This window comes from Vicugna pacos, chromosome 16 (assembly GCF_048564905.1).
Source record: "Vicugna pacos chromosome 16, VicPac4, whole genome shotgun sequence".
Lineage (NCBI taxonomy): Eukaryota > Metazoa > Chordata > Mammalia > Artiodactyla > Camelidae > Vicugna > Vicugna pacos.
Genome location: NC_133002.1, coordinates 5,598,415 through 5,624,452, shown reverse-complemented (window position 1 = coordinate 5,624,452; position 26,038 = coordinate 5,598,415). Strand labels below are relative to the sequence as shown.

The 26,038-nt window shown below is 38.3% G+C and overlaps 1 protein-coding gene across 3 annotated transcripts in view; it reads right to left on the bottom strand.

The window, feature by feature from the left end:
• The window catches only part of AATF (apoptosis antagonizing transcription factor), a 91,737-nt gene that overhangs the window by 57,538 nt on the left and 8,161 nt on the right, over positions 1–26,038 (bottom strand). For all 3 annotated transcript variants that reach the window (XR_012060187.1, XM_072940287.1, XM_072940288.1), the window contains exon 5: positions 574–688. Coding sequence is in view for 2 of the 3 variants with exons in the window: in XM_072940287.1 (XP_072796388.1) it covers positions 574–688 (115 nt within the window). In the remaining variant the exon portion in view is untranslated. The remainder of the gene's footprint in view (positions 1–573; positions 689–26,038) is intronic.

Sequence of the window (26,038 nt, the reverse complement as noted above, 5' to 3'; positions counted from 1 at the left end):
TTTTTCGGTCCTTCCAACTAATCCAGTAGGAAGAAATGGAGCAGAGAAGCCCAAAGGAAAACAGCAGGCAGGTACTACACGCAGCAGACTCAAACAAAGGGGAGAGGCGGGGGAGAACCTTCATCAAATGTGATAAATTCAGGAAGGAAAAAGATTTATTCTGCTGCTTTTGGAAATTTTTCCTCTCCTCAAAATAACTGCTTCTTCCCTCGCTGCAAAGTCAGCTGTGACTAGCAAGTCCATGCATGGGCACAAAGTGCTTCCTAAACATTAATTAAGCGTTAATCTTAAAAATGCGCTTTCATCTATAATTTCACTAGATCTAAAAAGAAGGCAAGTTTTCTGCAGAAGCTCCCCAAAAGAATTAGGCACAACTATGCATAAAAATCCAAAACCTAATTCCCAATTTATGTGCCATCCTGGCCACCAGGTAAATGCAAGAGGCTCTTTCTATTTCACTAACATTAAGTCTGAGATCTGTCCGGAAAGGACTTGGCTTTCTTTTTCATAAATCATGGGTAACTATTCAAATGAAAAGAAAAGAAGCAATTATATAGTTCCATTCCCTCTTACCTGTCTGCTCTGGGCTTTGTCCCCTCTACCAGGTATCTAGTGTCTGGGTACTGGAAAAGCAACTCTTCCTGAAGATCCACCAACGACCTCAACAGTGCTTTAACTGCCTTGTGACCTGGGAAATGAAGCACAGATGGAACAATTAATTACCTCCAGTTCTCCAAAGTAGGTGATGCTAGAACTTATGACTTCTGAGCAGTCCTGGCCGAGGGGGCAGGCACCGGGCACGCAGGGACCAAAGACTCTCTGAAAGACAGAATTCCTGAAAGGAAATGATAACAGTGCCTACATCTCATAGGGTTGTTGTGAGGACAAGTAAGGTAATATGTGTAAGGTACTTCGAAATTCTCTACGATAAATTGTGAGTTCGTAAATTTAGTAAGTTTGACAAACTTCTTCCCTGCCTATCATCATAACCAGTCATCTTTTTCCTTTGGTGTTAAGTCTCTCAGGGGTTTTTCTATAGGTTACCCACTGACCTCTTGGATCATCCCTTTATCAATCAATTCCTTAAGCAATTCCTTCTCTTTTCTTGAAGAGCACAACTTAGTTCTGGGGTTCCCTACCACCACCACCACCACCACCCTCCCCAAGGAGATCTCCTTGCCTCCGGTGTGAGCTGCCACCTCATTCATTCAATCTCTCAACACATGTCCTTATGGGAAGTTGCTGTTCACGATTGGAAATTCAAGTTAATGACGTACGGTTTGCAGACATTCGTCCCTGAGTATCCACAGGGGATTGGTTATAGGATCCCCCCACCAGGCTACCAAAATTCACAGATGCACAAGTCCCTAATATAAAAGGGCCCACTATTTGCATACAACCTACACATATACTCCTGTATACCTTAAAACATCTCTTGATTGCATCATATAACACAATGTAAATGCTATGTAAGTAATTGTAAGTACATTGTAAATACCTTGTAAATAGTTGCTAAAGTGCTGCAAATTCAAGTTTTGCGTTTTGGAACTTTCTGGCATTTTTTGTTTCCAAATATTTTTTTATCCAAAGTTGGCTGAATCTGTGGATGCGGAACCCAAGGATGCAGAGGAGGGCGCACTGTACTGAACTGTGTATTAAAAATTTGCACATCGCGGATGTGTTCTCATCTGATTCTTCTCACAGCCAACAGGCTGCACTTGTAATAAAGCTGGTCAGGATTAAGTATAAAGTCTATAGCCAAGAACTTTCCGAACAAAAACTGGCCCTCTGAGAACCAAACTCTTACCTTCCTTACCCGCATAATCCTACTAAAGGGGCTAGCTAGACGCTGATAATTACTAGTTACGTTTTGACGGCACTCAGACGTCTCTCTTCAGAATCAAACCTTCACATCCAGCAACTGCCAAGAAAATCTTCACAGGGACACTCCACCGCTCCTTCAAACATACCATGTCGGAAACAAAACTTTTTTCTTCCTACCTAATACTTCTTTGTCTGATTTTCTTGTCTCTGATGTGCTTTAATAGGCGATTACTGACATTCTGGGGCCCTTATTCTATGTATTCAATCAGTTGCTAAATCCTGTGTTTTCCATACTTATTGTCACCGACAGCTGTCCACTTATCTCTGGCCATGCTTCAAGCACCCCTTCCTTTCCCTCAAGAATCTATAATCCTCACAAGCACCCCTACTTTCATTTTTCTTTTTTTTTTTTTGAGGGGGGAGGTAATTAGGTTTATTTATTTACTTAATGGAGGTACTAGGGATTGAACCCACGACCTCACGCATGCTAAGCATGCACTGTACCAATTGAGCTATACCATCCACCCTCTTTTCATTTTTATTTTATGTTCTAGACTAACTTCAGCCCACACAAACTTCAGTTTAAGTGACTTTCATGAATCTCAATCTACCTTTTCCACTTCTATCTTGCCCAGCATGAGTAGCTTCCAATTTTACATCCCATCCTATTTCATCAATGGGACACCGACACATGACTTAGACAAGTTCTCCAAACATACCATATTATAGCATTCTGTATCGATGTGATGTAAGGCTAAGAGCTGACCTGAGAAAGCCTCCTTAGATTGGTCAGAAGGAACTCAATGACCCAACTACTCTGTATTCTTCCAATAATCCCTATATAAAACTATATAAATACAACTTCCTTCTTTAAAAGTAATATAAGATGCTTACTCACATCTTGTCTAAATTCCACATTCTAATCCTTATATAATCAGTGCATATCCACGCCACATGGGAGGACCTGAAATATTTCAATATGATCTGAAAAAAATCCAAAATGCCTTGTGTTCCAAAACATGATTCTCAAATTGTTGCTCTGAATCTTAATGAAAACAAACAAAACTTTCCACCAAACATAAAGATTAAAAAGTTATTCTCATGAAGAAGAGAAAAGTTATACAGAATTATTCTTCTGTCAGTTTGGGAGAAATGGATTACGTATAAACAAGATGAAAAGTAGGTAAGAAGAAAAAAGAATAAAGATGTAAGAATTTTAAAGGCAAGAATTATTTTAAAGTATAAATGTACTAAGTGTAGAAGTGGAACAATGCAACATTATGTATATATATATATATATGGGAAATTTTTAAAGGAATGAGGAGAGCAAAGACTATAAATCACAACTACAAATATTAGGTTACCACAAATGATCATATGCGAAAAGAGCTGAGGATTACAGACATCCCATAATCGCTAAAGTTCTGAAAGTATGCTATAGCAAGAACTTTAAGAAAACAAAATAGACACTAATATTAGGAAGGTAGCCCATGAAAAGCAGAAATCTCATCCCATCCGAATTCTACATAAGCATGAACCATTGTTTTGCCCTCCTTTTCTAGAAATGGCTACATCTTAAGAGAGCCCCCCTTCTTCAAAGTGAAACCACAAATCAATTTTGCATTTGGAAAGCAGTCTTCAACATTCCCAAGACTAAACTTTGAAAATACTAGCCTACATAGAATAAGCCAGTTGCAAAAGGACAGATAACTGTGTGGTTACACGTCTATGGGGTACCTTAAAAATAGTCAAATTCACAGAAACAGAAAACAGAAGAGTGGTTACCGAGGACTGGGGAGAGGTGAGAAGAGGGACTTACTGTTTAATGGAAACAGAGTTTTGGTTTCGGATGATGAAAAAATTTTAGAAATGGCCAGTGGTGACAGATGCATAGCAATGTGAATGTACTTGATACTGAAGTGTACACTTAAAACCAGTTAAAATGGTAAATGTTACGTCATACCTATTTTACCACAATTTTAAAAAACACTTTAAAAAGTCCTTAAGACCAAAATAATAATAATGCTACTACCTCAGTCTATCTCTATACAGAAAAAAATTGTTTTGTTTAGTTTTGTTTTGGAAGGGGAGGTAATTAAGTTTATTTATTTATACACTTATTTTAATGGATGTACTGGGGATTGAATCCAGGACCTCGTGCATGCTAGGCATGTGCTCTACCACTGAGCTCTACCCTCTGCCCAGAAAAAAACTGTCTACAATCTTTCAACCTTCAAAAAGAACACTTAAAAAACGGAGTATTATTCGGCCTTAAAAAGGAAGGGAATTCTGACACATGCTACAGCAGGGATGAACCTTGAGGACATGATGCTGAGTGAAATACACCAGTCACAAAAGGATAAATACTGTATCTTCCACTTATATGAGGCACCTAGAATAGTCAAATTTATAAAAACAGAAAGCAGAATGGTGGGTGCCAAGGGCTGGGGGAGAGGAAAATGGAGAGTTGTTGTTTAACGGGCATAGAGCTTTAGTTTGGCAAAGTGAAAAAGTTTTGGAGACTGGTTGTGCAACAACGTGAACACACATAACACTACTGAACTGTAAATTAAGAAACAGTTAGGACGGTAAATTTTACGTTATGTGTCTTTTCACCACAATAAAAAATTTAAAAGAACAGGAAAAGCAAGCGCCTGTCCCTTACTTCCTCTAGGTACCATGTATCCATGATCTAAAATATGAAATCAAGTGCCATGCAGGGAAGAAGCTGCAAAGCAGTAGATAATGTTTATAGCTGCTTGTCCCCAACACGCAAGTCATAATTTGACTCTCACACGTAACATAACCAAGAATTGTGAAAACATCCAACAAAAAGACTACTACTTTTAAGGGCCACTTTCAAGTAGCTATACAAGCCCTTTTATTTTGTTCAAGTCAGTTTAAAAAAATCCATTGCAGATATATTAGACAGCATATCAATCCAACAAGAAAGCAGAGAGCCAATATCAGTAAATCAAAGTGTGCCTTTCTGTTAATACTCTCTCATATGTTCTCATTTTATACACCTCTTCACCCAGTCAGAAAGTAGCCCTGAAGTATTTAAGCTCCATTCGGGGATAGCACCACCATGCATCAAAGTGTCAAGAGACCACCAGAGATGAAATCTGCAATTCTGTGCTTCTAACCACCAAAAAAAAAAAGTTTATCAAAGTAAAGTCATCAGTGGCCAACACACGGACAACCTCCTGTAAAGAGATTTAGAAGGCAGAATCCAATTCTCATTTCTTTGCAACATTAGGGCCACATTTCCTTCTAGCGAATTTCATGCGAAACCTGGAAAGACAAGGGGCAATCCTCTGCTGGACGCGGCAGGCCTCCACCTGACAAGAGCAAGGAAAGACTCTCCTGGAGGCTCAAATCCCAGAGGGAACTCTACCCAGCCAAAAAACAAACCAATCCAAAACAAAACCCCCTCTTTATCATTTATATAGGGATGAATTCTATTTGTTCGACCCTATGAATAATAAAGAGTATGGAATCAACAGTTTCTAATTTTTCTCCCAATTACTGTCGGAGTTACAAGTTTAGAGAAGCAGCAGAGATGCAGGTACTTTCTTCTCTCCCTCCTGGCACGTGGCCACAGAACAAATGGACACTGTCAAGGATATATATGTTTATTTTGCCCTACGTGGTCCATTTCCAGGGGCCTTTCTCTTAAGAGGAGATTAAGAAGGACACATGCCTCACCTTATTACCAAGATTCAACCTAAGCATATGGGCAGCGGCTTTAGGACTAATTTCCCAAGCAGAGAGTAAATGGAAAGAGCACTTTACTAAGGGTCAGGAGCCCTGTATTCCAACTGACAGCATCACTAACTAGTCATCTTACACTGAGTGGACCAGTTCAATCTCTTTGAGTCTCAGCTGTCTCATCTATAATCCTTGGCCTGTTTATCTTGCAGAATTAAAGTGAAAAAGAATACATGTTTTTATAAATTAAGGTATCTTGCAGATTTTTAAATGCTATAGAAGTAGGAAGTATACTACCATCCCCAAATCATCATCTTTCACATGGTGAAAATCATAAACTCTGCTTGTTCTGATCTACAGCGCTAGGACTGAACCAGAATTCATAGATTCCTATAGTAAGTATTCATTTACATGCTACCCATATGCAAGCATTCTGTATATAAAATGTCACCAATCTAAAAACCATTTTCACCTAACAGCTTTATTTTTTTCCCCTGATTCATCTAGGCTGCTCGACATAAACAAAACTGTAGGCAGAGAATAAGTTTGGACATGGGCACACAGTTCATTAATTAGATTATAAACCAATAAGTAAAACTCCTGGCAAGTGGGTGGAGGGGGAACGGGAAGAGCAAAAGTGTAAAGCAAAATAAAGCTCACCTTATCAGTTTTTAAATACCTATACCATCATCTTTAATGTGCAAACACACAATTATGTATGTGCAAGTATATATAAACTCCTCCATTCCTATTACCCCAGATAAATACATTGAACTAGAACGTGCAGACTACAAGAGCATTCTTTTCTCCTTCCAAAGTAACTCTAGAACTGCAGCTAAACTATAGGTCAAAATGACACACGATATATTGGCCTGAGAACAATACTTTTCATTCAAATCCACACAAGCCTGCCACTTGCACTAGTCATCCCCGGCAATTAATCCCCCAAGAAAGACGTTTGATTAAATCTTTTCAAGCAAATCCTTTGCTTTGCTTTTGTTAGTTCACTTCTTGTCAACATCTATTAAAATATGCCTTTAATTCTCCCACAATCTTAAAAAACACCGATTCCACTGTCTTCAACTTTAATCAACTGTATGGCCGGCATTTTTCATTTCATAATAATGTGCTGCTTGGAATTCAAGAGGCAGGCTCAGCATCAATCATCTGGTAAGAATTTTTCCACTGCAATAAATATGCAAATGAGGGGAGCCAGTCAGTCGTATTTCAGGCCCGACTTGCTAGTGTTTTAAAAAAGACACAAATTTATTAATTGCCGGTGGCCAGAGGAATCCTATTACTTTGGGCATTGATTACAAAGCTGTGTGAGTGATTATTGTGCAACTCGCGGGCTACCCAGGCATGAGGAAAAATTATTAAAGCAAGGCAGAGATTATCAACTCAGAATAACAATAAGCCTTAACATTTAGGCCCTAACTTCTTCAACAAAGAATTACGTGAAGGCTCCACTGTATCATAATTCCGAAATCTGTCAGTATTACTGTTTGGGCTTGTTCTATGTTCCCCAAGCAGAATGGAGTTACCAGTGAGGACGAGGACTGCAGGTTGCAAATTCCTTAACACCAACCATATGGACATATTGCTATCATTTCCAATCTGTTTCCAACTAGAATTTTTATATATCCGTGTAGGTACGCACACATATAGGTGCGTGCATATATACAGCCCCCAATTCAGATAAACGGATGTGATATTAGGAGGATCGTGGTTTTAACTAGAGTCGCGTCAAGAGTTCTGTCCCACTGTGTTGGTTGGTTCCGTGAACCAAAAGTAGCGTTTTTTTTTTAATGGCATGAAATAACCAGTAGGATAACTTTTCAAAGCAGAGCACGGGGACTTATATTCTAAAATCATGACGACTAAGCCAAAAGCAGACTTGGCTCTCCCACCTCAAAGGGCACCACGGCGGAAGGCAAGCGGTCTGTGCAGCAGTCTATGGAGGAAACGGCTTGATGGGCTAATTCTGAATGCAAAGTGTTTTTGTGAGAAACAGTCAACCCAAGACATATTAAATCAAAGAAGAAAGAGGACTCGGTGGACAAAACTTATTTTTCTCTCTTAAGAGAATGATGTGGGGAATTGGGGAGTAAGTGGAAGTTGAAATAAGGGAGAGATGAAGGGACGTCGGATAAAATATGTTGGGTGAGCCCCTCACGGAAAGAAACCAAAAGGAAAAATCCTCCCCATTTTACATTACTGCCGCCCTAAGTAACATGATAGATAGTGTGCATTTGAGTTCTGTGGAGGGATATCCCACTCAAGCTGTAATTTCTGACCAGGCATGAATTTATAAGGAAGGGGAAAGAACTGCAGAATTTCTTAGGTTTCCCTGAATACTCTCTCAAATACCTTGATGAAGTATGTCAATAAATCCTTAAAAAGCCCTACAGGACACAGCAATCCAGCTGATCAATGTACTTCCTGAAATCCACTAGTTACCTTCCATTTCACAGTTCCCAGACAACCTCCACTGCTCCAGAGTACTTCCCTGAAAAGGGAAATTTATTTTCCCCCTTTAAACAGAAAGAGTAAATGCTCAGAGCATGACGTACTTAAAATCCAAGTTTATTTACACGTAATTGTTTAAACTATCTAACAGGAGTTACCCAGGGAGAGTGGGGACACTTTCATTTTTATTTGATACATTTTTGAACTGTTTGAATATTTTATAAGCACATATTACACTTATAATTTAAAACACCATTAAAATGTAAAGTAAACTGTGAAGTAAGGAAACTTATTAAAAATAAAATTAGACACACAATCCAAGTAACTCTCTCTGATTCATATAAAATAGTCTGATCCTTTCACATTAAAAAGCCTTTAAGTAAACAGCCTCTCAGGGAGTGAAACTGTCCCAAACCAAGTGTCCAAGTTCTCCATACAGTATGGGTCTAGAAATGGGGGTTCCCATGCAGAGTTAACTACCCCTCTCTCAGTATCATTACATCACTGCTACAATACAAACCCTACTGCATTCATCATGAGCTGCTGGAGATCTCGTTCTGTCACTCTAGCCCCTAACACATCACCTGAGTTATAAAGAGGATTCTATAAATATTTCAGTTCCAGAGAACTGATGCCCAAGTCACATGACAGAACATCTAATTACACTATCACTTCCAAATCTAAATGCTGACAAGCAAACAAAATGTGGACTCCCTATTTGCTAACATTAACAATTATGTATCCTCAACAAACTGAGCTTTTGTTAACAGAAGCAAGGTAATCAAACTTAACTTCTTCCCTATTTTAGCACACTAACTGTAAGATGTATAGGCTAGTCCTAAGAGTCTCAAAATCATTTTATTAGATTTAAGAATTTACAAACATGAACATAACTAACAATTTTTGTTAGCCATGTTATAATGCATTCTCATGAAGACAGTAATATTGCCATTTAGATGGCTAAATTAAAGGTCAGAAAATAAAAGACTGTTTTATTTGCATTTCTTTTCATATCAGCGAAAGTAAGCATTGTCTACTCACCAACCCCAAAATGAAACATGTTGCTCTCATGTAAAAACAGTTAAATGATGCTTCATGCTTTAAAAGTGGTTGACTTGCCTCCATACCTTACTGTGAGCTCCTTGAGGCAGGGACTGAACTGTTCACCCTGGTATACTTGGTACTGGCAAATGATAGATGCCATACTGTTGAATGAATAACTGAATAAAAATGATGTCCTAATATTTTTCCTGGTATGTACTTTTTGTGTGTACATTTCAAGTCTTCAAAGAACTAACTATAAGTATTCATTTACGTAGCTCCTTTAAGAAGAGGGAAACAAATACTGTGGCTAAGAAAAAACTACTACAAAATATGAAAATGAATATACGTATGTAAATGCAAGACTGGGACACTGTGCTGTATACCAGAGACTGACACATTGTAACTGACTGCACTTCAATTAAAAAACAAACAAACAAACAAATACTATCACCTCCATTAATAGTTAATATTTATTAAGAACCTACTAAGTACCAGGCACTAGCCTAAGCACTCTTTATACAGTAACTCATTTAAATCCTCACAACAATCCTTTGAGGTGTGCACTATTATCATATCGTCATTATACTGATAGAGAAGATGAAACACTAGTACAAGCTTAAAAAAGGAAAACCTGCACATTTTTCACTTTCTACATCACTGTACCCTTATGGGTTATGTGTCAAAAGTATCTGGAAAAAAAAGTGAAATGAAATATTCAATTCCAAAAAAATGACAAAACTGCCCTCCTTCATATCACTGCATGATTTTAAAAAAGCATTAGTGAGTTTCTGTTATATTGCTGTATCTAAATCTGGCTCCCACACTTGAAAAAAGGAAGAGGAGAAACTAAAGGAAGCCCAAATCATACAGATGGAAGGCAGATCCTGCAAGACAAGACAAAAGAATATCTGCTTAACCTGAAAAAGAAAAATGTTAAGAAATGGATTAATAGTCTCCAAAATTCAAATGGCCAAACACACCAGAAAATATGCTTAGCCTTACCTAAAAAAAAAGAAAGAAAGAAAGAAAACAATGTGATATTTTTCTGATATTGCTTGATGCTGGCAAGAATGTGGGGAAAGGGGCACTCTCCATATACACTGATAGAGTTTAATTAGCACAACATATCTGGCAAAATGTGTCAAAGTTTTACACATGCATACCTCCTGATTCTACTATTCCACTTCTAGAAATTAATCCTAAAGAAATAATCAGATAAGCAAGCAAAGAGGTAGGTACAAAAACATTATTTTTAGCATTGTTTATAATAGGTAAAAACTGCAAACATCTTTAGAGCCCATTAATAAGGGATTGGTGAAATCGATTCAGTTTAGCCAGATAACTTTCTGTGCAGCTGCTGAAAAGGATAAGTACAAATGGAACTTGGTTTGAATACACTAAGCCATAATAGTTTGGGGGATAACTGAAGCAATCTGAACACGGAGTAGACACATTATTAGGATTGTTAGGAAGTGTTAATCCAGTTAGGTCAGATGATGATGCTACAGAAGAAACAGTCTCATTTTTTTAGAGCCATTGACAGAAGTAGTTAGAGGCAAAAATGACATGACAACTACTTTAAAATACTTCAGGAAAAAGAAAATGAAAGCAAAGATTGCACAGAATTTTTTTTAAAAGGAAGAACAGGTAAGGCTTATATTTATTAATATGGAAAGATGGTTATAGATCAATCCTTATGTATCCTTAAGGTCTCATTTATGGTTTTAAAAAAGTTTAGGGGGAGGGTATAGCTGAGTGGTAGAGCACATGCCTAGCATTCACAAGGTGGGGCTCAATCCCCAGTGCCTCCATTAAAATAATAAATAGCCCTACTTACCTCCCCCCCAAAATAATTAATTAATTAATTAAATTTTTAAAAAGTTTAAATTGACAAAGCATCTGGAAGGATACACATCAAATTGCTAAAGATGGATTTCTCTGAAGAGCACTAGTAATAGTAAGGAAAAAGAGGACTTTCACAATCTGTGTTACATACTGCAGGACTGTTAGATGGTGGAGAGGGGGTAATTAGTCCTATTTGAAAAAAATGTTTCCTTCTATGAATTTTACTTTTATAATTTTTAAAAAGCTAATTAAGATTAAATAAATGTATTCAACAATACAAAGAGGTTTTTCTGAGGTAGATGTAATTCTTCCTGTCAACAGAAAATCAAACTAATAGTAACAGGAGAAATTAGAGGTGACCATAAATGTGACTGACAAGGAGATCATCACCCACCCTAAGAACTAATTAAAAATTTCCCCGTATGATTCACAAAAGAAATACCAAGTACCAGTAAACGTAAGGAAAATATGTTTACCCTCATTAAACACCAGGAAATGTAAATTTTTTAATGTAAATTAAAAGAAGCAGAAACCATTTTCCATCTACCAAAGTGACAAAGATGAAACAAAACTGTAATATCCAGTGTTGACAAGGATAAAGGAAACTGACATTCACATAAAGAAGGTGAGAATATAAACTGATACAACTTTTCTGGTGATACAGATCAAATGCCTTAAAATTTTGTATATCCCTGAATACATACTAATCCCACAACTAGAAATTTATTTTATGAAACAAAGTAATCACGGATGTGAGTAAAGATTTAGTAGCAATGATGTTTACTGCATTATTTATAAAAATGAAAAACTGGAAACAATCCAAATGTCCAACAATAAAGAACTGGTTCAACTACCCATATGATGGAAAGTCTATGCTACCATTAAAAATAATGCTGTAGAACAATATTTAATGACATGGAAAAATATTCATGATCTCTGTTAAGTAGGAAAAAACAGACTGCAAAACAGAATACAGAATATGGTTTCATTTTTTGTTCTAACTACACACCTATGGTGGGGAAAGACAGTAGAAAATATTTACACCATATACCAAAATGTTAAAAAGTACACAATTGTGGCTGCTGAGCTTGAGTTGGCCATTTTCTAAATTTTACATAATGACTATGTAGTAAATTCATAATAAGAAAAGAACATTTATCCACTTCTTTATCACTTTTAAAAAGTCTTAACCTGCCTACAGGGCAGGAACGAGATCCTCAGAGCCCCCTTCCAGTAAGAGCACTTCCGGCTCTCTTACAGAAAAGCAGGAAGTAGGAACAAGCTTTAGAAAAACTGAAGGCTACATCTACTACTCACACTCTAAGCTTTCTGCTTTACAACAAATTCATCTCCATCTCTCTCCTGCCTTCATACCTTTAAGCTCTGGCATTTATTCCATTTCTTTATTCCCTCATAGATTCTTCACAAAGAAAAAAAAAAAAAAACCACAGATAAGAGTTAAACTATATGCATAGTGATGGCCTAGAGCGGAGGTTGTGAAGCACAGCAGAACTCATACTGGCCTTGCCTCTAACTGTGTGACCTTAATCAAGTTATTTAACCTCTCTAAGACTTGATTTCCTCGTATGTACAGCACAGTTATTAGCCCCTATTTCACAGGCTGCCGTGAGGACTAAATGAGACATTTGTAAAGAACATAATACAGTGCATGGGGAGCAGTGCACAATTAACAAATGGGAGCTGTTTTCTTTCTTTTCAGAGTATGGTGGGTCCTAGCATTCTACCTGCACAATAAAAACACCAAGATAGAAGTAAATTCATCATCCCAGTTCTTAAAATGTCACATCTGATTTCGTTTCACTCATGTCCTTCTATCTTAAGAGTCTTACCAAGGACCTCAGAAATGCTTTCTAATTACTTGGGTTAGCACATTTGTCCCTGCTCTTCCTCCAAACCCTCACCACTGTCGACATTTACGGAGCATAGATTACACACCATCTTAAGGATTTAAGAATCTTTAACACTGTCTGAGCCTCTCTACCTATAAACATTTTCCTTGCATGAAACAGTATGAATAGCTAGTAAAAACTCTTCTCAAAACAGTAGCATTTTGGATTTATCCAGAAGCAAATTTACTCAGATGCCCCAAGAAAAATAGAATCTGGTAGCTTTGAGAATAAACACCAAGCAAAACAATCAATATTACATGAGAGCTAATTAAAGATTACAAAAGAACTCAAATTAAAGTCAAGTATAGTCCAAGCATAACAAACTTTCAAAGCAAGTCATATGGGCAAACTTATTTGGGGACAAGCTGTACATATAATAATTATAATAATCAAGAGAGAATTATGTCTTAAAGACATCATGACATACAGACTTTCTCTAAGATAATTTATAATTTGTTTTTTCCCCCTTGCTACCCCACCCCGCCATCAAGCTTCCATTAAAGCTTAATGGAAATATATACATAGTGGAAGAAAATACATACATATGAAAATGTCTGGAAGAATATACCTCACATTGTTTTCTCTGAGAAGGAGGTATGGGGATTTGGGAAAAGGGAAGAATTTTCACTTCTTTTACATACATCTCTACTGCTTATGTTTTTTTTTTTACAGTAGAGATTTTATATATACACAATGTATATAAAGATTATATATATATATATACACAGTAATAGAAGACTATAAAGACAAATTAAATTAAGCCCCATAAGATCCCTAGCAAATTTCATACTATCAGGGAAAAGAATGTCTCTACTTTGCTTTGCAGCTTCTCATAGTATTTTTAAAGATAGACTAGTTACTACTGGGAAAATACATTATGAGTAGGTAACCAGCAGCCATGGTTCAATCTGGAAAGGAGGAACATGCTAAACAGAGATCTGATTTCATGTTTCCAACTGCTTTTATATCATCCTACGTATCAAGATGGGGGACCACCTCCTCTGGCTCCGACCAAGGCTTCCAAAAGAAATGGTAAGAGAACCCAAACAATCTGGAAAGTGATTTCATGAAAAAGCAACTCAAAACAGGAATATTATGAAATAGCTTACTTCACATAATAAGCATAGGGGTTTGTCTGTCTAAATTTCTGGGGTTATTTGGATTATGAAAGGCAACTTCACTTAGCAGTACAACTGCTATCACTGAGAGAAAAAAAATCTGCAAATTCAGAGTAAACAATTACACCTCCTACATTTAGTTAAGTGAAACAACCAACAAAAACCAAACACACCCATTCTCTAGGTCTTTTAGGGGTTTTTTTTTCCCCCTTTAAACAAAGGATTTACTTTCTACTCTTCCTCTCCGGCCCCCTCATTTGGATCACTTGTTCCTGTTTTGGTACAATGTATCCCCAAGGAGTAGTGAAGTAATTGTTATTCACAAGAAAAAGAAAAAAGGAAAAAAGAAAGAAAGAAAAAAGCAGGATTAACTGCAATTGCCACTACAACTGAGAAACTTGCATCTTGCACTTTTACCATGTAAATAATGCACAGATCCTGCGGGAACATGCCAAACACCAGGATTCTTAATTAATGGAGCTCTTTAATGTGCAAATCAGGGACAAATTGCAAGTTCTGACTTGCATTGATTATGAAAACATTAATTGAATGAGCAAGACCCTAAAAAAAAAGACAGGATCCTAAGTCTTCTTAGAGACCAAAAGAATACAAAGCTCTAGAAACAAGACAAGTCTGACCAAGGTCTAAAATGCAAACCTAAAACTGAGGCCTGATCACCAATATACAATGAATTTAAAAACAAGAAACAACAACCCCACAGTTTAATCAGAAAGCAATCACCATAAAAGCATCTATTCTACCAACATCTAGCATTAAGTAGAAAAATGAGTGTTTACTCCAGAAGCTCACAGACACTGCTTTAAGCGAAAAAACCCACTTTATATATGTACACACTTACACGTATATAGGTATACAAAACAATGCTGTCTCTTTAAAAAGAAATTCATCCTATATAAATTATAGCCATAAACTTTTCCTGCAGTGCAGCCTAATTAATTCTTGTTCTATACACAAAGGGAAATGCTGGGTGACAAATGGGTGTGAAGCCAGAAAGCTGCCAGGTCTGCAAAACATTTTCTACTTCAATTTATAAGCAATTTTGCAGTAAATCATCAACCAGAACCTGGAATCTCAGGAATCTCTGAGTGTCCAAACCACATTATATCACTTATCAAAGAGAGAACAAAAAGGAGTTTAAAGACATCTCATTTTTCAGTTCTAACCCACATCAAAACCTAGAAGCTCTGTGTAATCTATTATTCTCTTCTGGGTAAGGTTTTAGTACCAAAGATGTATTTTTCAAGCAAAAATGACATTATAGGTTGATGTGGCCCAATCCTCCATCCCTGCAAGTACCGTATCACGTATCCGTTACCATAAGAAATGTTCCCAGAGTTATCTGGGAACAAGCACACAACTATTTATACCCCTATCCTCAATCCCAGCAAAATGTTCGCTACGAAGTCAAGCTGAAAGGTTCAGCGGCAAGCCACCGCGGGAAACACTTCAAGGAAAGGAGGCTACCCAAGAGGAAAACAGAAACTTAAAGGAAACAAACAAGAAAGCAGGGCAGCCCCTTTGTAATCAAACCCTCCCCCTACGCCTAACCTCTGCCAGCCACTGATCCATTCTCTGTCCCTTTAGTTTTTACCTTTTCCGAAATGTCATATAAATGGAATGTTAAAGTGTATCATCTTTTGAGACCGGAGTCTTTCACTAGCACATCTCTGAGCTTCATCCATGTTTCTGCGCTGATCAGGAGTTTGCTCCTTTTTATTGCTGAGTAATGTACCACAATTTGTTTATCCATCTGCCTACTGAAGGACGTCTGGGCTGTTTTCGTTTTTGGTGATTATGAATAAAGCTACTATAAACACACACACACACGTCTTTGTGTGACATACCTTGTCTAGGGAAAATATTTAACAGTAGGACTGCTGGATCATCTTGTAAAAAGACATTTAACTTTATGTTTAAAAAAACTGCTAAGCTTTCCTCCGAAGTGGCTCTACCACTCTGCATTCCCACCAGCAACACGTGAAGTTCGAGTTGCTCCGCATCCTTGCTGACATTTGGTGTTGTCGGGTGTTTGTTTTTAGTCATTTAATAGGTATGCAGGGGCATCTCCTTGTGGTTTTAATTTGCACTTCCCTCAACATCAATGATTATGTTAAATAAACATCTTTTCATGTGCTTTCATGTCACCGTATGTCTTCCTTGGTGAAGTTTCTGTTCAAATTTTTTGCCGTTTGTTGAATGGATAGTTTTTATTGTTGGATTTCGAGAGTTCTTTATATATTCTGGACACAAGTCTTTTGTCAGGTGAGTGATTGGCAAATATTTCCTTTTGGTCTGTTTGTCTTATTTTCTCTCAGTCCGTAGTTCATCTTTTCCTTCTGTTAACGCATCTTTCACAGAGCAAAAGATTTAACTCTGAGTTAGGCTAATCACCAATTTGTTCTTTTTCGGACTATGCCTTTGATGATCTGAGAACTCTTTGCTGAACCCAAAGTCATGAAGATTTTTCTCCCATGTGTTTCTTCAAAACATTTTATAGTTTTATGTTTTACATTCAAGTTGATGGTTTATTTTGTGTTAATTTTTGTATGAAGTATGGGCTGTAAGTTGAAGTTCATTTTGTAGCAAAGGAATGTACTATTTATTGTTCCAGCATCAGTTGTTGAAATGACTATCCTTTCTCCACTGAACTGGCTCTGCACCTTTGTAAAAAGTCAATTGCCTATATTTGTGTGAATCTATCTCTGAACTCTCTATTCCAGTCCACTGGCTAAAGTAAATTTGAAAGGAATAAAACCACAAAGGAAGGACAAAGTACAAACAACATCTCGCTTTATTGTGCTTCGCAGACACTGAGTTTTTTACAAACTGAAGGTTTGTGGCAACCCTGCATCGAGCGAGTCCATTTGCCCCATTTTCCAACAGCACTTGCTCACTTCGGGTCTCTGTGTCACAATCTGGTAATCCTCACAATATTTCAAATGTTTCCACTATTACCAATTTTGTTACGGTGATCTGTGATCAGGGATATCTGGGGTTACTACTGTAGTTGTTCTGCGCAGCCACAAACTATGCCGGTATAAGACGGCAAACTTAATTGATTGCTGAAACAGCAAAGGATTTAGAACATTACATGAACTTAGCTGTGGGAGGGTGCGAGAGGACTGACTCCAATTTTGAAAGAAGTTCTACTGTGAGTAACATGCTACCAAACAGTATCACATGCTACAGAGAAATCATTCGTGAAAGGAAGAATCAATCAATGCGGCAAACTTCATTGTTGTCTTATATTAAGAAGTTGCCGCAGCCACCCGAACCTTCAGCTAACACCACCCTGGATCAGTCAGCAGCCATCAACATCCAGGCAAGACCCTCCACCAACAAAAAGATTACGACTCACTGAAAGTTCACACAGTGTTTAACATTTTTTAGCAATAAAGTTGATTTTGTTAAAACATGGTTTATTTTATCGGCTGAACTGAAAAATCTGTGATAAGGGTTTGTGAGGTCTTGGTGTCCCCAATTACAGACGAAGGCCATTACTGAGTATCTGCTCTGTTCTGTGTGGGCACTGACTGCTTAAAGCATTTTTTAATTAAGGTGTGTACATTGTTTGTTTAAGACATAATGCTATCATACACTTAATAGTGCAGTGTAAACATAACTTTTATATATACTGGGAAACCAAGAAAGCCATGTGACTCATTTTATTGTGATACTTGCTTTACTGTAGTGGTTTGGAAACGAACCTGCAGTATCTCTGAGGTCTGCCTGGATGAGACAGATGATGGCAACTAAGTTTTGTAAGCTAAAAAGCTAATGGACTACCAGATTATTAGAATGCCTGAAACGAGAAAGAGTGACCATGCCAAGTGTTAATGAGGCTGTGAAGCAAGTGGAACTTTTATACACTACTGGTGGGACTGTAAAATGGTATAACCAATTTAGATAAATAGCTTGACAGTTTCTATGAAAAGTAAAAATATACCTGCCACGTGACCCAGCCTTTCCAGTCTTAGTTATACAGGAAACATACAAGTGTATGTCCATACAAAAACATGCACACAGATGTTTATGGCAGCTTTATTCCTAACAGCTAGAAACTAGAAATGAATGTGCTACACCCATATAATGGACTACCACTCAGCAATAATGGGCAATGAATTACTGACACAGGCAGAAACACGGCTGAATCTCAGAACAATTACAGAGTGAAAGACAGACAAAAGAAGTACAAATTATATGACTTCATTTACACAAAATTCTAGAAAACGCAAACTAATCTATAGTTACAGAGAGCAGACTGGTGGTTGCTAGAGGATGGGGAGGGGCAGAAGGAGAGATTACAAAGAGGCTGAGGAAACTCCTGGGGATGAGAAATATGTCCACAATCTTGATTGTGGTGATGGTTTCATGGGTGTATACAGAGGTCGAATTGTACAAACTTGCTGCTGACAGGTCAAGTAAGATGAGGATTATGAGGACAAAGAACTGACCATTTAGTTTAGCAGCATGGTGGTCATCTGTGACCTTGATGAGCAGGTGTGGTGGAACGGGAGGGGCATGGGCCTGACCAGAATGCATTCATGAAAAGAATAAGAGAAAGGGATTCGAGAAAGTGAGTACAGACAACACTTTCCAGGGAAGTTGCTTTAAAGGAGAGCAGAGAAATGGGGCTATAGGTGGGTTACTGTATGTCAATTATACCTCAATAAATCAGTTGGTTTTTTTTTCTAAGCAGATGGACAAATAACCGACTTAGCAAACCTGTATAAGCTGACTCTGGTGCGGGCAGGGAAGAACAGGAAGTGGTCCCGGGATGGCCCACACACAGAACCCCAGAAGGTTCAAGAGCTAGCAGTGCAAGGCTCCTCTAGAAGAGCAGAGGAAGGCAGGGCTCACAACAGCCCATACACCTCTTCACTCAGCAGCAGCTTAAAGGTTTATCCTTGGAAGAGAGGTAAACATAGGGTCTCTGGACAGGGGGCCACCAGACACAGCTGAGGCAAGGGCATAATACTAAAAACGGGGAGTAAGTTGAGGTTCACAGACTGAATGCTGAGATCCCCAGTTTACTCACCTTATAGAATGTTGGCAGCCGGGCAGCAGATTAGAATTCCTCTAGCAGCTATGACCCCATGAAGAGCAAAGAGCTAAAGATGCTGATGTGTGGGGTTCCCCATGTGGCCCAGACAGATCTCCCTACAATGGAAACCACAGACAAAGAACCCTGTGCAAACACACAAGGCAGTCTCATCAGCTTTTAAGTACCCTACTCTTAAAAGTCAACAAAGAATAAAGGATCACCAAATACCTGAGGAAAACATCTCACATATTACAGGCCAGTTAAAACAAAAGAAAAGAAAGCAGCTTGGAGGAAACAGACTATGCAGGAAGAGGTCTTAAGAATGTATATATATCTCAGGTATATCCCCAGAGAAGTAAAATTAAAGTATGACAGAAGTTAAAAATACTCAGTAAAAGAGAAAATGAAGCTGAAGAAATGTCTTTTATAAAGTAAGAGGGAAAAAAGAGAAGGGGAAAAAAGAAAAAGAAGAAGAGATCTAAAAAACTGAATGAAAAAAAGAAGAAAATCAGAGGAAAAGTCTAACCCCAAAAGATAGGCCTTCCAGGGAGGAGGATACAGCTCGGCGGTTGAGCTCATGCTAGCATTCACAAGGTCCTGGGTTCAATCCCCAGTACCTCTGCAAATAAATACATAAATACATAAATAAATGCCTCCCCTACCAAAAAAAAAAAAAAAAAAAAAAAAGATAGGCCTTCCAGGAAGAGAAGAAAAAACAGAAGGAAGAAAAATCACTAACAAAATGATTTCAAGAAAACTCCCCAGGACTGAAACATACAAGTCACTGGACTGACAAGGTAAGCAGGCACTCTGTACAGTGATGAAAGCACATCCACACTGTCATGGAATTCCAGAATTCTTTGGAAAAGAGAAGCCTCTAGCTTCCAGACAGGGAGGGAAAAAAGTAAGATCAGGAATCAGAATGGCTTCTCACTTACCAATAGCAACACTGGAAGGTGGGAGGCAATGGGACAGTCTATAGACTTCTATACACAGTGAGTCTATCAATTGTGATGACAGAATAAAGGTATTTGCAGACAATCAAGGTCTAAAAAAGCTCCCCTCTCACACACCCTTCCTCAGCAAGCTACTAGAGGATATGCTTCAGCAAAACAAGAGACTAAGCCAAGAAAGTCCTGACTAGGAGAGCCACAGAAGCAGGAGCGAAGGTAACCCCAGGATGATGATAAAGGGAGGTCCCAGCGTGAGAGCTGGACACCACAGGAGGCTAACAGTCCAGATCGGAGTGGGTCAAAAGGTTCTGGGAGAGACTTCTTTAGGAAGATAAACTGGCAGAATATCTGATGCAACTGGGTATCTTGGGAGATTCAGGCAACTAGAGAAAAGTTTAGGCTTTGAAAACAAAGTAAACAAAAATGTAACATTATTAACTCTAGAAAACAAAACGACGTGTGGGAAAGGAAAAATAATCATAGTATATATATTACAGAGCTCAGCTGCAAACAGTGTTTACACAGACATAATAATGTAAACACGGACTACTGATCTAACCAAACGACAATATAACCAAGAAGGGACAGAAAGTGTGCATGAGTGTAGTAGGAATGAGGGCTAAACCCTTATTTTCATAATGAGGAACCAATAAATAATGCTTAAACTGAAAAATCTAGTAGAAACAAACCATGTCAATTATAAAGATATAGAGAAATGGAGATAAATTCATAAATTCAAAAAAATAATAAAATTTTAAAATATAATTGTTGCTTCAGGAGAGTGGGTTATGGCAAGGGGGTGGGGTGTACAGTCAGCAGATACAGGTTTTCATAACAAGCTTTGTAGAATTATTTGACTCTTTAAATTTAAATTACTCTAAGTATATTATTTATATAGAAAAGGAACATTCAGAAAACAAGACTTCTCAGAGATTAAAAACACAATTGCAAAAAAAAAATAAAACACAAAAAGAACTGGGAAATCAAACTCAAAATCTTTCTGAACACAGACACAGAAAAATCACAAGAAAGATGGAATATGTCAGAGAAAAAACACCTAAGAGACAAAACACTAATCCACTTTAATATCTAAAAGAGAGCAGAGATAATGGAAGGACGGAAATTATCAAAGAACTATTAAAAGAGATTTTCCCAAAACTGAAGGACCAAAATCTTCAGACTAAAAGGGCCCAGTAAGTACTCAGCACAATGAATAAAAAGGACCCAGACGTAGACATCTCTTCAGGCAATTTCAGAAAACCAAGAACACTGAGAAGATCCCAAACACTCCCAGAGAACAGAAACAAGTCACCTACAAAGGAATGAGACTCAAGCCTGCACCACCTTCTCTCAGACAGCTCCCTGGATGGCAGAAGGCAACATGGCAGGTAGCAGGCTGAGCAATGGCCCCCCACAAAGAAGTCCACATTCTAATCCCCAGAACCTGTGAATACGTTACCTTACAAGGCAAACGGGCTTCGCAGATGAGATTACACTGAAGATCTGTGATGGGGAAATTATTCTGAATTAGCTGGGTGGGCCCAATGTAATCACAAGGTCCTTATGAGAGAGGCAGAAAAGGAAAGCTTGGAGTGATGGGACTGCTGGTTTGAAGCTAGAAGACAGCCATGAGCCAAGAAATGCTGGCAGCCTCGAGAAGCTGGAAAAAGCAAGGAAACAGATGCTCCCCTAGAGTCTCTGGAAGGAGCAGAGCCCTGCTGACACCTGGGCTTTAGGATTTCTAACCTCCGGCCCCATGAGATACTAAATTTGTGCTGTTTTAAGCCACAAGCTTGACATAATTTGCTGCAGTAACAATAGGAAACTAACAGGGGGCAGCACCTTCAAGTTCTAAGAGAAAGTAACTTTCAACCCAGAAATTTATACCCAATCCATTAAGAACATCTTAAAGAAGAATGAAGGCAGAGGATTTTTAAATCTACAAGAGGTCAGGTAACTGGGTCCCCCTGCATGTTTGGCAACAAACTGATAAACTGAGATACAGGAAGACAAGAGTCAGAACACAGCTCCATCCCAGAAGAGCAGCAGCAGTAGTTCCAGGAGGACTCGGTGCATGGATCCCAGAGATCAACCCGCTCAAGTGGGAAAAATGCAAGGGGAGAGAAGGCAGGATTTACAGTTTGGGGGAAGAAAGATTGAGATGACAAATCTGAGCTATGAGGGGGAAAAGAGTGCAGAGTTCCAGGAAAAAGTGATATAATAGATTAACAGTCCAAATGTGAAGCAAACTAAAATACAGCATGACTTTAGCAACTAATGGAGAGTCAAAAAGATCTACTCAAACTAGGTACTACGAACTTCTATGAAACTAGGAACTTGTATGAAACTAGGAACATTCTCCTTTGAAGGGCCTACGAGCCAGGCCTCGGAACACACAGGAAAGAAAAAGCAATTTTCCAGTTCTTCCCTGCTGGGGTATTACACCTTATTTACATGATAATAACACATTGTTACTGCATTTTACTGGTTTTCAACTTCTAGGGTCAACATATGGTTGAAGCACTGAAATCCCGGTTGAAGCTGCAGGGCAGAACGTAGAAGTGTAGTGGAAAGAAGACGCAATGACTACCTCATACCTTCTCAAAATTTCTACTACCTCCCCCCTATTCCTCATCCCCAATTTATGACCTTAGTTTCTATTTCAAAAACACCCAGAACAATCAGAAGGGAATTTTCACAGACTCCCACCTGTCACTACAGTTAAACTGTGCCCATGAAGACCAAAGGTCCTCTTCTTGTGCCGTAGTCCCACATCACCCACCTCACCTCAAGGACATTGCTACAGCAGATACTAGCCCCCACGCCCCGCATCATCAATTTCCCCTCTCTGCTGCATCATTTTTATCGACATACAAACATTATGTTACTCCTCCCATCTCAAAAACAAAAACACTTCTTTCTTGACTCCACATCATTCTCCATCTAATGTCCCATTTCCCCTCTAAAGTAACATTGCAAGAAAGAGCTGTCTATACCATCTCAAATCCCTTTATCCCATCCTCTCACAAACCCATTCCAGTCTAGCCCATATCCCTCCTACTCCACTGAAACAGCTCATTAAGGTCACAGATGACCACCATGTTGCTGAATGAAATGGTCAGTTCTCAATTTTTATCTGACTTAACCTGTTAGTAGCATTCTCTTCTTTCATACCAGAGGATAAATAAATCAAGAAACATATAAACAAATTATCTAAAATTATTAAAGGAAAACAGGAATAGAATAAGACTGAATGTATGGCAAAGAGCTGTTGTCTTCCTGAATGCTTCTGTACCGTTTACCGTACTTCTGTATAATTTTAGTAAAATGATTTAAGGCTAGGTTTTAAGACAAATAACAACAATAAGGTAGAGCAGCATCTCACGCAGAGGTTAGGTTCTAAAGTCTGAGCATAAAGCAAAAATCAAGTTCTCACAAAACTACTTTAAAAATCCCTAAAATCACCCATAAATCACAGAACCACAGTCTCTCCTCAAGTTCAACCGAGTCAGTTTCTCCCCTCAAACACTACAACTGCTTCATCAATGAAACACAAGACGATTACATTTAGGGACAGTGCCGTACAAAGACCACGGGCTGTAACTTAATCACAAGATTTGAGATTCGCGGTCTGTCTGATGAGATGCTCACCAGAGAGGTCCCTGGGCACAAAGAGTTACTGCGGCACCACTGACCACCTGCCAGCGCTGCTGACTCCGGGGCACTGGCTCACTGAGGGAGACAGCAGCAGAATTACCGGCTCTACTTAAGCTGGTTCTGCCTCCCTCTTCTTCTCTTGGCCAGGCACACACAGTTAGAGGTGAGTTCACTAGATGTCCATGTAAAGAGGCTGCAACATGCAGTGATGTGCACACCTTCACTGTGCGTGCAGTAGACAGGGTGATCCGACCATGTGCACCGCCACTACTGTTACTCCCACTACTGCTGCTACTGCTACAAGCCAGGGCTGCCTCCTTACCTAGCTCATCACTAGTAAAGACTGTTTCTGGGGCTGAAGACACGTTAATTCCTAAGAAACCCAAAACATTAAAGCAAGCGTTCTGATGAGCTTGGCTGCAGTAGTTTTCAAGCTCACACGGCTCCGTGAGCCATCCAGGGCTCATCTTTTGGGGGGCAGGTGGAATCTCCTCCTAGTTCCCCCACTTGGTTGCTTTGGAAAAGCACTTGCTCTGTGACCCAACTTTATTCTCTACATAGTATAAATGCCTAATAAACCAGGTTGGACAAATTAATAGCTCAAAAGGGACCAGACGTCTTCCTACACAGAACTCAGTCTCTAAGAACCAGACAAAACATAGCGTAGATTTCAATGCTAAGTCAACAGGCATTATGTAAATATCAAATGGAAAGTTATCAAGAAACAACTGCCTTCATCTCTCACACACCGTTCAGGAAAAATAAGACATCAATAATACTCTGCAGTGGCAGGAATATAGGAAAACGATGGTTACAGATGAGAATTTAAATTGTTACAATTCTTCTAAGGGCCAATTCGGCAGTATCTTCCAAAAGGCTTAAAAACAAAAAACAACAAAATAAAACCTACAATCCCTTTGTCCCAGCAATCAAATTTCCAGGAAATGTAAATCGGGGTTGTCCAATACAGTATCCACTAGTCACACATGGCTACTGAGGACTCAAAACAGTTCGCCCAAATTGAGATGAGCTGTTAGTGTAGAATACACTCTAGACTTCAAAGACTTGACATGAAAAAATACACATAAAATATCTCATTAATATTTATTTATCATCTACATGTTAAAATTCTAATATTTTTAATACACTGAGTTAAATAAAATATGTTACAAAAATTAATTTTATCTGTTGCTTTTTATTATGTTTTTAAATGTGGTTACCAGGAAATTTAAAATTACACATGTGACTTACACTATATTTCTATTGGACGGTGCTACTTTCAGACAAACCGCACAAATATGTATGTACAAGGATGTTTATCAAAGCATGCTTTATAAAGGGAACAGTTAAAATAAACCTAAGTTTCCATCAATACAGACTGGCTACATAAATTACACTAAATCCATAAAATGGAATATTCTGTAACCACTGAAAATGCTGATGTACATCTAAATATACTGACATGAAATAATATATTAAATAGAAAAAATAAGCTTACAAAATAAGGAATATTTATAAGATTCCATTTTTGTTTTAAAAAGGTGTGTGCGTGTGTATGTGTGTGCATGTGTGTAACACAGAAAAGGGTCTGAAAGGATATTCATCGAAACGACAACTGTGGTTACCTCTGGGCAGTAGGATTACAGGTAATCCTTATTTTCTTCTTTGTGCTTTTATGTATGTTCTGAATTTCTGAAGTAGGCATGACATAATTTTATAATTAGAACAGTAAAGCTATTTTTTAAAAATGATAGCCATCGGCTGAGACAAAAAGATCAACCTTCCTCACATCGTCTTGGCTAGATGAAGCCTATGGTAATAAGGGTCCTTAATCCTACACTTGGAGAACCTTGCAAGTGACTGCGTCCCAAGCAATACTTAAACCTATCCCAAGTAATTAAGACTATTTCAGGGTTCTACAGATCATTTGTGAGAACTCTGCCATGAACCCATAAAGTGTTAATTGAGAGAACGCTGAAATAGATGTTCATAGATTTGTCACCTAAGGCAACCAAGTAATTAAAAAAGGGGGAATTTCGCTGACAATATCGGTTGCCTATGGGAAAGGGAACTGGGTGGCAGGGGTACAGGGCGAGAAGGAGGGTTTTCTTTATTTAGTCATTAGCAGCTTTTTAACTTTGAGTCATGTGATGTACTGCCTACTTAAAAATAAAATTTAAAAAACAAAACAGAAACATTATCTATCAAGACTCTGACTGCGATGACTTACTCAAAATTGAACAAGTTATTCTTTAAGGTGTCTGTTAGTGCTGAGGTCAAATTGGCATTAAAAATTTTAGTCTATTCGAATCAAAACAGTTGAGGGATTGAGAGAAGGGCCACAGAGGGATGAGAGGGTGAACATAAACTAGAAGCGGGAGGATCGAGGGGGATAAAATGTAATTTATTACTTGTGGAATTTTATAAATAAAAAATTTCAAC